At 34.8% G+C, this 12370-nt stretch overlaps 1 protein-coding gene across 1 annotated transcript in view; it reads right to left on the bottom strand.

Annotated features, from left to right (window-relative positions):
* HECTD2 (HECT domain E3 ubiquitin protein ligase 2) overlaps nt 1-12370 on the bottom strand; it is a 40269-nt gene that overhangs the window by 14934 nt on the left and 12965 nt on the right. Inside the window, exons 4-12 of the mRNA XM_082053083.1 lie at nt 10909-11011; nt 9925-10014; nt 9277-9341; nt 8110-8155; nt 6909-7018; nt 5635-5783; nt 4032-4155; nt 1635-1731; nt 652-759 (exon numbers count right to left, since the gene is read on the bottom strand). Coding sequence (XP_081909209.1) covers nt 652-759; nt 1635-1731; nt 4032-4155; nt 5635-5783; nt 6909-7018; nt 8110-8155; nt 9277-9341; nt 9925-10014; nt 10909-11011 — 892 coding nt within the window. The remainder of the gene's footprint in view (nt 1-651; nt 760-1634; nt 1732-4031; nt 4156-5634; nt 5784-6908; nt 7019-8109; nt 8156-9276; nt 9342-9924; nt 10015-10908; nt 11012-12370) is intronic.

Genomic DNA, 12370 nt, shown 5'->3' on the forward strand with positions numbered 1-12370 from the left:
ACTTGGACTTATTTTTCAATACCATCAGTTTGCTTTTAGTGTTAAGAAAGAGTAGGGAGCTAGACTTCATCAAATAAGGTTGAGTGGATACTGAAGAATTGCCTACTTTAATAGACACATCTGTTACATTTCTAAAAAAGGAAAAATTACATTCATAAATGTGAGGAATTAGTTAAAATCAAGATAAGAACTTAAGAAAAGAAAGCCTAAAATAATTATTATAGAATAGAGAAGTTAGTGAAAGAAAAGAATAAAAATATTTCAAGAACTAGAACAGAACAAGCTCATTAGCGATTAGTCACTTACTATTCATGCTCCTATCATGGAACCAAGTCCTACATAACCTAGTAATTATACACTGTATTTTTAAGACAAAAACTGATAACACAAACACATGCCGTGTGGCAAGCAAACATACATGTTCATTATGAGCTTTGCTATAGAGCAGTACAAGGACTGAAAATAAAGTTCAGAATGTCTAGCAAAATCTATTCTGCAGCACTGCTATTGTGACAATAATTCAGTTCTTTTTATTTATTATTGGACAGTTATATTCCCTATCAATGCAGAAAGATTTAAACATGAAAACCTGAAATCTAAGTGCAATAGCCATTCTGCAGCAACACTCCATTTCATTACGTTTTTTGTTACCTCATCTAGTGAATCACTAACAAGGTGTGTCCTCCTCACTTTCACATTTAGGAACAACATATTCATGTCCGGTTTCTGTCTGCGAGAGACTTTATCCACAAGGCTTTGCTATTTGAATGGAAAAAAAAAAAATCATACATGCAGTATCTTCATTTAAAAAACAGAGTGCCATACTTCTTAAATATTACAAGTCCTTAGTATCTCACATTAAAGACATTACCCTAATATGACAGCTGCTTCAACATCTTCTAAGAGATGGAGAGCAATTTCTTTTCTACTGCAGATAGCATTTACAGCACATTCAAACTATCTTATCAAGAAATTTAACAACAAGGTGGCAATTGTGCAGCAACATATTAAACTCCTCAAATAGTAAAGACATACCCATAAGAGGCTGGTTTGTGCTTTACTTCACTATTCACAAGACACATCCAGCAAGACAGGAATGGGTAGGTGGTGGTGCTGCCATATTGAGCACTGAGGAAATCAGTATCCCCTAACACCTGAAGAAAATTATCACTGCAGGAGGCAGACAACACCTTTTTCAAAGCAGAAGAGGCCGCCCAGAAGCACTGCCTCTTCTGTGACTTGTGAACATACAGCTGCAACTTGGTCTTCCATGATAACACATTTTCACAGAATAAAATAGGAAACAGTCCAAAATTCTCACGGAATTTTTCTTCCTTAATTATCTTGCTAATTTAACATGCTGGCACATTATGCTGGTTTCTCAAAAAAAGAAAAAAAAATACTGTAACTCTTTCTCCACAAGCATCCTTAAACTAAGCAAAATAAAATAAATAAAATAGTATTGAGAAAATCCAGCATGGACATTTGTAGACTAGTAATAGGACTCAAGTTCTTTTTCAGGGCATTCAAAAAAACTAGAAGTTGTAATGACAGGCTGTGTGTAATATCAATCTAACAAAAACTTATAAAATGCCAATGGATGAGACACAAACATTTACCACTAAATGACTTACCCGTGCAATACTTATCATCTGTTGTTCTGAGTCCCTCTGAATAATAACTTTTTTTGCAGCTATAGAAATAATAAATGGGTATTGACAGAAAGAAAACCTAACAACAAGAGAAAAGAAGGTAAAATATTTCCTTTTAGCATCTAGCATATCATATCCTTTTCAAGAATATAGGAGTGAATCTTTGTGTTATTGGTAAGTGACTACACTCTGATAATCCACTGATAAGAATTTACAAATAGCTGCTGTGTTCTCTTGTTATTGTTCGTTTGTTTTTTGTGTTGTACACATAGACATTCAATTCATTAGAACAAACTGTTATTTGAAAATACTATTATAAACTGTAATTAGTAGTAACACTTACCCTCAATAAAGCCCTTTTTAATTGTTTATCATTATCAATAGGCCTAATAAAACAGTCATCTGCTTTAAATGCTAAATTTTAACTGCTACACTGAATTAAAGAAAACTATAATATATTCTTAAATACAAGAGAAACATATCTCTGTGCTGCATTCTTAGGTACACAGTATAAATATTTCCGGTTTGACTTATTTACTGCAGAATTGATTTTAAAATGAACTGATTTTCCACAGGTCTTTCAGATTTAACCCAGGGTTACAGGTGTTTAGGTCTTCTAAAATATCAGATGACAGCCACATTTCACTCCAATCAAATAATACTAATAATTTTTAAAACCTTCAGAAATCAGCAAAGTAAAAGATTTCTTTTCTTACTGGTTACTTGTAAGTTTTGTGTTGATTTAGCTCATGTATTGCCTAGTAAAAGTTCATACTGAAATACTGAGAGCTTCAGACTTTGCGTGTGCATCTTCAATCCAGACTGCATGTGCACCCTGCATCCTGCCTGTGAGAAGCTCTGGATTCTAATGCCTTCAGGAAATAAAGGAAAATGAAGAAAAATATTCTCACTTGGTCTCCTGGAAATCCTAATCCAAACTGTTTTACCAAGGAGTGTTCACTTAGTTCAAAGAATTACGTATTTAAACATATTTCATATGGAAGGCAAGCCAATACTCCCTCCTACTTGGTCATCTTAGTTCTAAACATATAATCTTGACTGTATTTTTTTCTTTTGGAACAACACAGAGTTAAGAGATGTAAAATTGGAAAAGATTGTGGCTGTAACAAAGTAAAAGAATTAAATTTAAGAATAATATGGCTAGTATGCACTTCAGCTACTCCAGAAATAACGTGACAAGCAAACTCTGTTTTGATATATATTAAATTCCCAGTGTCCCAGCAAACTGAAAAGAACTGGAACAGGTGGAAATCTCACAGCCCTTTTATAAGTTTGGATGTGGGTGCCAAAACAGCCAGATGGTGTAAACGAAAATAAACCAAAACAACAATTTTGAAGCTCAGCAGTATTCAGATTCCAGTGCTTTGACTGACACTTTGCAAAGCCTACGATACATTTCTTGCCACCACGTATCACGGGTTTTGGTGTTTTGCTTTCTTTTGTTTTTTCCTTCTTTCCTTCCTTCCCATGCAGAATAGCAGGCATCACACAGAAGCCCAGCCTAAAATACCTGCTTTGGTGGAGTAAATTATGCTCTCCAAGTTTTCCTCAACTGCTGCTAAAGGCAAGGAAAATTGCACACACAAACAAAAAGCTACATTTGGATGGCTGATGTCTTAAATGAGCTTACTGAAAAGTCTTGAAATATGGGGAAATTTTAATTGATCTTGTAATTCAAGCTGTAAAAACTGAGTGGTACGTACTGATACACTAGAAAAACACAGCTATGTAAAATTACCTTTTTATTAAGAAAATGTTAATAAGATTTTAAACCACCAGAAACATGAAACACCTGCTTCTGTACCATACTGCTGGCTGCCTCTCACAAGAAGAGAAACATGTTTACAAACTTTGAGTCTATAAATATTTAACTTGTGCATTTATTTTCTTGTAACACAAATAGCACAATTGATTTCACTGGAAAAATATGATCAGAGCCACATATATAGAGGTAATTAGACATTTTCATCTTGAAGTGACAAGTATGCACACAACACCACTTTCTGTGAATGTACTGGAGGTTAAAATATGTTTGTAGTAAGATACAAAAGTCTATGCCAATAAATAATAAAATCATACTATTATCATACTATATTATCATCTATATTTTATGTATTTTCTCCACTTTGCAAAGGCAGAATGAGATTTATTACAATCACTCTCACATCCATGCTGTAGCAAGTATCCGAGTAGTAGCTACGTTTTTGCAATAAAATATAGTATTTAGTGTGGTTATATATACACATAAAGGGTATGTACACCATATATACACAATATATATTTATGATAGATATACATAGTGTAGATACGGTGCTTTGAAATACTGCTGAACAAGAAACAACCAGTTATTGATCTTACCTGTGAGAATTTCCATAACATTGCCAGTTATGGTATTCTTCCATAAGATCAATATGATCAAGTGTAGAATTATAGAAATCCGTATATGAAATAATAGGAGGACTGATCAGACTATTTGCAGCATCTACAAAGAAAACACAAAAGTCTTTTAAAATACTGCTTGGATTTGCCACATCTGTTTCCTAGGCATCCTGAGCACCAGTGACCTCAGAAACTTTATGCCAAACCAGCTACTAAAAACTTCGCTCAGTCTTAGCTACAGAATTACAACTATAACTTAACACATATGACATCGTATCAATTGCTGTAGAAAACAGTATAAATAAATCCCTAGTTCAGCCCATTTATAAGAGAACCCCCCATTTGATTGTAGCCCACTTAATGACATGCATCAAGTTAAAGTTTCAAAGATAAAGAATGCTGTGCTCTTCTGCAGAAATTAAAGAAAAAGCAGTTTGATAAGTGGATTTCTTTAACACCTTCATTTAATTTCAAACATAGCTATGCATAAAACATCCACATGCTTTCCATTTAACAATTATCTGAGTCTGACGCCTGTTTGCAAAAGGAATGAAAAGTGGGGGGCACAAAACATAGTATGCTCAGATAAGACTATCTCCTCAAGTATCTACTATACCATCTAGACTCACCGAACAAAAATTAAGTACTTAACCAAATGAAGAAAACCAATTCACATTTAAGCTGCCTACCTCATTTTGTAACATTCATATAAAGTCAAACTGCTAATAAGTTTCCTCTATTTGCACTTTAAAATAATTTAATTTTGATCAGTCAGATGGAAAGTAGCGTATTTCGAATTACTAAAGATTTTTCCTAGAATTGAGGAATTAGCAGCTCTTCCATAGATGACTAGACAACCACACCTTGGTTTTAGATACAGTTGAGCTTATTTGTCTGAACTGTCGCTCTGGATAAGAAGGACTGTGCAGAATGTTTTAAGATGACAGCGAAAAAAAAAAAAAAAATCATCATTTCAATCTTAATTTTCATTTTGTTGTTTCATTTTCTCCTAGAATGGAGAAGGGCTTTTTACCCCTTAAGAAAAGAGGACTCCTGTTTCTATAGTAAGAGCTCTAATCACTAAGCTATTGGGGATGACTGGAGGAAAAGGTTTGCATTTGCAATGGTCAAATTTGCTATGGTTTATGTTGAACTGGACAGGGATTTACTTTTTTTGACCTGTAATTTTGGATTTAGGAAGCATATGTATTGCCTAACATCTCTCAGATGCTAAATACTTCTGTGGGGATAAGCCAATTACAGAAGAAATTCTGGGAATTAGATATTTTCACAGTTTCTTTTCTATTCTATTAATGAATCTAACAGAAACCTTAACCATTGATTACTTCGGTGGATTTTTGTTTGAATGATCTTCAATTGTTGTTACAGGAAAATGATGTATAGCAATTATCCTCTACTAGAAAGCAAGTACGAAGACTTGCCAACAGAAGATGGGTTTTGTTGCTTCCTACCTTTTGGCATTTTGTTGTAGTTCATACTGTGCCACCATCATCAGTCTCTCCCCTCATATGTATATATACACACATAAATGTACATCACACAGTTCAAGAAAAATACCTACTAAATAAAGCCAGGACTTTGGTTGCTGATGGAATCCACCAGGTACATTTCACCATAGGTGGAAACTCTTCAGGTTTTGCAGGAAACAGGCGTAAAGAAATAAATTGCAGTAACCTGTCCACCAGCTGCTTGAACCTCTTCTGTGAAATCCTAAACCAAACATACTGCATTTACTCTCATGTGATTGCTGTCCACACTAGAGTTTGTAGTATCAAATGTCAATGTTATTTGATAAAAACACATGCTTTTGTCCTATACATAAAAACGAAATTCCAAATATAAAGTTGAGAAGTATGGTTTTAAACATTGGCACATAGCAATGCTCTTCAGTGCATGCCTAAGGTATGCTTCTTAATGTCTGTGATTTAAATAAAAAGCAATAGAATAATTACTTGTTGACTTTTAGTAAACAAAAAGAAAACAAAAATCCTTAGCTATTTCACCCCATAATCTGAATACAGAGGAAGTCTCAATTTTTTATTTTGAGATGTTTGGTCCTATTGAATAAAGAGTGGAAAGTACTTCATATGCTTGTGACAAATGCACATTTTAAATTACGTGCCGCACCACTTCCATAATATCAAAACAACGCACATATATACGTAGACATATTAAAGCATCCTTTTCTAAATAAGAGCTCTCCTATTCATAGAATCATTCTGAGTTGGAAGGGACCCACAAGGATCAGAGTCCAACTCCTGTCCCTACATAGGACAACCCCACAGTTCACACCATGTCTGAGGGTGTTGTACAATCTCTTCTTGAACACTGCCAGGCTTGGGGCCGTGACACCTCCCTGGGGAGCCTGTTCCAGTGCTCCATAACCCTCTGCATGAAGAACCATTCCCTAATGTACAACCTAAACCTCCCCTGGCACATCTTCCTGTCATTCCCATGGGTTCTGTCACTGGTCACCACAGAGAAGAGATCAGCGTCTGCCCCTTTTCCTCCCCTTGTGAGGAAGCTGTAACCACAACGAGGTCTCCCCTCAGTCTCCTCCAGGCTGAACAAACCGAGTGACTTTATTTTAACGGTTTAGATTTTTAATACATGTTAAGAACAAAACCATCAACACACCTATTGCATCATTAACCAAGAGGGTAAACCTTTTTTGTAAACACTATGTCCAAATGTACTTTGAAAAAAAAAAAAAAATCTCTTGTCAACTAAATTAACTGTCATATAACTTATAAAACAGTCAACATCAACAGAAATACAGCAACAATTGTAAACCCAGAAATGGAATTTTAAATTTTATTTATTGATTTACTTTACTTTTTAGACCAGTGCACAAGGAAATGATGGTCTGCTTCTGTTAAGGCTGCAATCTGTCTTAGCAAGTGAGCATAGATGACATAAGTAGAAGTGTTACTAAACTGAGGATTCTGAAAGAGATTAGAAAAATGTCTTAGGTTAATAAACTGCATAAAGGGAAAAAAGTCATTAGGATTTTTTTCTTATGTTTGTTGTTGCCAATACAATTATGCAGGAAAGGAATTCACAAAGTTTCTGTAACAGTGGTAAAACGAGGAAAAAATTATTTGCAATTTCTATTCAAATAAAAAATACATAACTTTTATATTGTAGACATATGATTTTCTTTTTTTGTTTCAAAAGAAAGCCCACAGGTACTGAAGGCAGTACTCAATGTATTTTTCTGGATTATCATTCACTGTGTAGCACATAAATTAAACTCATCTGAGCACTGTACTTTCTATCTCAGTAATAAGCATTCTTATAACTCCTGTCTTCCCATACATAAATCCAAACTTATTTTCCCTCTTGCATATGAGTTCACGCATTCCCACTTTTCAGCAGGATATACTCATAATTCACAGCTAGCATACCATCCCGCAGAGGAAAACTATCGTCTGAAAAAATTAAATTACCATCTGATCTTCTCATACAACAGTAGAAATCTCCCCTTCTATGTAGAGGTGTTATCTACACTGGCAAAATCTAAAGGGAAATTTGCTACAAATGCAAATCAGCAATAGTAGCAAAGGTAATAGGTTAACACAGACAGAAATCAATGTTGCCAGACTAGACAGAGTCAGCTGGATAAAATGTAACATCAGAGAAAGTTACAGCAATATCCAAAAGTGCATACACTGCAACTTTCTAGAAAGAGTTACAGCATAACAAAAAAGCAAATCAGGGAATAAGAAATAAGAACAAATAATCTCCTAAAGCATTTGTTCTTTCAACCCATAAAATTATAGGAAACAATTACATGTCTCTTAGTTCATAGTTCCAATCTATGCAACTTTTCCCCATCAACTATCTTCCATTAAGCTCCCATTCCCATCATGCATACCCTGCATTTCTTCCATATTTTAATATGGAACATTCTTATAACAGCAAGTTGAATGTGAAGTATCTCACCTATACAAAGTATCATTTGCATAGTATACTGCTTTATAGATTATAAGTTAAGCAGATACATACTTAAGTAAAAATACTGTATTTTTCTTACCTGTAAAAGTATACAGTATGCTCTAAGATCATCTTTTGTTCGTGGCCTATGAATGAATGAAATAATAAGCAGAACCATATGTATACATCATGTACGCACATTAAGAGTCACGAAATCATGCACCTTATGATTTAACTTTGCTTTGCAAATACATGTTGAATACCATATTTAAGGATCTTCACTGTTCTCAGAAACCGAAAAGGACACTCAAGGTTTATGACTACTCTCTAAAGGCAGCAGGCTATTTTAGCATCTGTCTTTTATGGCATAACACAGGAGAAAAGGGTGGGGGGGGAGCAGAATTGGGGAAAATAATTAAAAAAAAAAAAAGGCCAATTGAAGGGTAAGAGGTGTTCCGAAGAGGGAAGTGTTTGCTGTTGTCTATCTCAGGTGACCCCGCAGAGGAGTTTGTTTGCCCCATCTTAGATACTATCTTATATATTTCCTGCCAGAATTCTCCATACTCTTCTACCACTGCAGCCTCTGTACTTCTTGCTGTTTATCTTCCTCGAGACTTCCACATAACCACAAACACGCACAGCAACAGCACAGAAAAGGTAGTATAAAGTGGAGAAATGAATAGCCAAGTGCTGGGTCACAGGTGAGTCACAACAAGGTGCTGCCTCTTGCTGTATCTTTTGGTGAATCAAACCATGCATTCTCACTTCTATTACCTCTTGCTAAAAGGTTGTCTTCTCCAAACCTCCTGTCTTTGGACTGTCCCTTTCTGTACCCTGCACAGCCCTTTCTGTGCTGTTGCCACACATGAATGGTATAGTGAAATAAACTTAGGATCAAGGAATTACCTAGGTTAAAACATCCTAGTTGCTGTTGGGGCACAGCAAGGGATAATATGTTTTACTCTAAATAAATTCCTAACTTCATCTTGCAGTTCAGATACCCAAAATACTATCCTGGCAATAAGCAGCTGAGATTTTGTAGAGAAATGTATGGATGGGCATGGGTCTGCCTCTCAGAAGTTCAGTGTCAGCTTACAGAGTTCAACAGATATACTTCAGCATATTTGCCTGCCAAAATGAGACAAGTTCTCATGAGTCAAATAAGCTGCATCAGACCATTCTATTCTTTGGCTAAAACAAGAAACACAAAAAGTACATCAGTTTTAAGTGCTGACACAGCACTAATGCAAACATTTATTATAATTACCCTTTCCATTCTTGTAGCAGACCATTAATTATTCCTTTTAGGACTGACTTCTGAACATCTTGAGGCTGTGGAAAAAGGGGAAGAAAAATCATATCTGATGTAATTATACGTATTCTAGACAAGATACTGTACAAACAAGCAAGTTTGTTTTACTTGTGATTCAAGGCAGCTAAAAAAATCTTCATGTTATGATGCTGAGCTCCCAAGTATCTTTCCTCATAGGCTGTTAGCTAAGTTCTGGAGTTGTGCCAATGATGGCTTTCAATGCTTTAAACAACTTAAAAGCTGTGAGTATAATTTCTAAATTACTCCTGTCCTTTGTTAACTAGGCACAGTACCTACTTTTTGCTGCCTCCATCCTCAAATTATCCTTATTTCCCACCATGCGGTTTACCATCACAGTCATGTCGTATCTTGCAAGCAGTCTTGAGATCTGCCACAGCATAAACTGTACTAGTAGCAAAAATTTCCTTTCCTTTTACTAGAGCAGTTTTCAATGACTCTATGGCAAATCTCATGGGACGATTTTAAGTATGTTTTGAGAGATTCTTCAGAAATCATGCCAATCTGAGAAAAACTTTTGGTATAAATTGCTTCTTGGCTGAAATAATTGTTACAATGTTTTAAAACATGAATTCTTCTACTTACAGTATTTAATAAGGCATCATAGACAATGTTCACAAATTTCACATTGATTCCAGAGTCCTCAATGGTATTAAATGGAGAACTGGTATCTTTCTGCAAGTTAAATAACACATGAAGCATTTTGGGTTTGAAATGTTTTGAATCTTTTAGCTATCTTTGAAAATAAAAGTTTAACAGCAAGTTTAAACAAAAGACATACAGATATAACTACTTATTTTTCTTACCAAAACATAAGAATCTAAGTTGCTTTTATTAATATGGGAAAGATGAAGCTAAACAATAATAATCCTACACATTGGCAATATTCATGTAACACCATCACCTTGTTATTCTATTTTTACAATGTCAGAGGATTTCAAATAATGAATTACATTGAATTTTCATCTTTGTTATCAATTTGGACAAGAACAATAAAATCATAGGCATTCAACATTTGTTAAGTAACTAAAAGTCACAGGTTATTTCCTCTATTTTGAGGCCCTACTGTCCACATTAAATATCATAAGCACATTTTGCCCTGTAATAGGCAGGAAATACTAATTTAGCATTAATTCAGATAGTTTTCATACACAAATATAATCTTTCCCACAGAAACTTAGGTATGCCGTCGCAACATCAGAACAGCTATACTACTTGAGCCCATATCGCATGTTTTTTTAGGGACAGGGAATTTCTGTTTCCAGATTTGCCCAGGTACCCATATTAGCTGCATTAGCTTGCATGTTTTTTAACTGCAGTTTGTGCAGAAAGTCATATGCAGTCATAGTGTCACAAACCAAAGACATACACTTGAAATACAGTTGCCTAAGCTGGAGTGAATAAATCAATGCAAAAGACAGCTTGCCTGCCAAAGTCAGGTGAGAACATGACAAAATGATCTTAGTGGCCTTCAGTAACTAGCTGCAAGCCCTTAACTCATGTTTTTGTAAGCACTTTGAAGACACAAAGCACTGTAAGTACTAAATAGGATTATGAATTATTTTCTACCTTAAATGCAGCATTTATCTCCATGAAAGAATCAAACGTTGTAGAATAAAAATCATGTACAGCCTTCCAATCTCCTGATGACTTAGCCTTTTCCACATCATCCCTAGAAAAAAATATATTAAAATACTGGTAATAGAGGGGTCCAATCTTCCCAACCGCTTAAACTGTAGTCTGCACTGTAACTCTAAGCTTTTCTCACTATGAATGCTTAGAAGACAGACAAGTATAATATCAGTATCTAACATCTTCCTTGTCATTTAAAGATCTTGGTATTACAAGAGAACAAAGACACAGTTTGTGTTTGATCTGCCTGAGCAATATCTCTTTTCAAAATTTTAATTCATGGTGTCACAGTTCAGTATGTTAAGACAAATAATTAGCAAAACAGAATTTCACTGAAGATACACTGACAAGATAAAATTTGAGACTAATTTATTTAAGTATTCAGGCTCCTAAACTAGTCAAATTCATTATCATTCATACAAAATATTATTTTTCTTCAAATTTGTAAAATAGAACTTAATCTTTGTATGTGACTGTAAGCATTCCCTATGGGGACAACAAAACCTATGGATTTACTCTTAAAGAACTTCTAAGTGTTGGACCTTTTAAGTATTGGACGTTAAAGTAAGTATCAACACCAAACCAAAACAAACCCCAAACAACCTTTGATGCAGAATTTTACTTTAGCTATCTACAGTGCTGGTGATACAAATCCCAGTTTTCTCCCCCACACCTCCGGATAATTTCTTTGTACTAGATATTTTTTAAAAAAGTTTTTAGAGGGACATATCAAACATGTTAGTGATTTTTTTAATACTTTACTTTAAATAATAAAATTCCTGATAATTATATAATTAGGCAGTCAACATATACAAAAATCTGAATATGGAAAAAAATTTCAGCTCTTCAGATCACCTGAATACCAACAAAGGATCACCTCTTGTCAAATTATCTTTTATATTTGTTTCCTTTTCACCAAATAGACACACCGACTAATCAAAAAACATTCATTTTCCTCACTGAATGCAGAAAATTTCAAAGATGGAAAAGAAAAATGAGGAGTACATGCTCATATCTCTTGGAGCAACTGTGATTTTTTTTTCCCATCTGTTTGAAAAATAAAACAATCAGGCTTCTTCCCAGGAATACTACTCCGCATTTCCTGACCACGATTAACCTACTGTAAAACACTCAAGGGTATTACAGCAGCATAATGTTGTTCTGTGGGTGCTACGGGTAACAAGGAAAAAGCCACACGTTCAATGATTTAGTAAATATCCTTTTAAGAACACATCCAATCTAAAGAAACAGTCTGCCAATAGACGTTCCCATATTGTAGGCAGAATCGTCTGGTGTAGACACACCTTATGCCATTAGTTTTTCAACGAAGTTATGCTATTTCCTCAGAGGACAGTGTCAACATTACAATTTTTGGAATATAGATACATTAAGTAGAGAA

The sequence above is a fragment of the Streptopelia decaocto genome (assembly GCF_964273445.1).
Source record: "Streptopelia decaocto genome assembly, chromosome: 5".
In the NCBI taxonomy this organism is placed as follows: Eukaryota; Metazoa; Chordata; class Aves; order Columbiformes; family Columbidae; genus Streptopelia; species Streptopelia decaocto.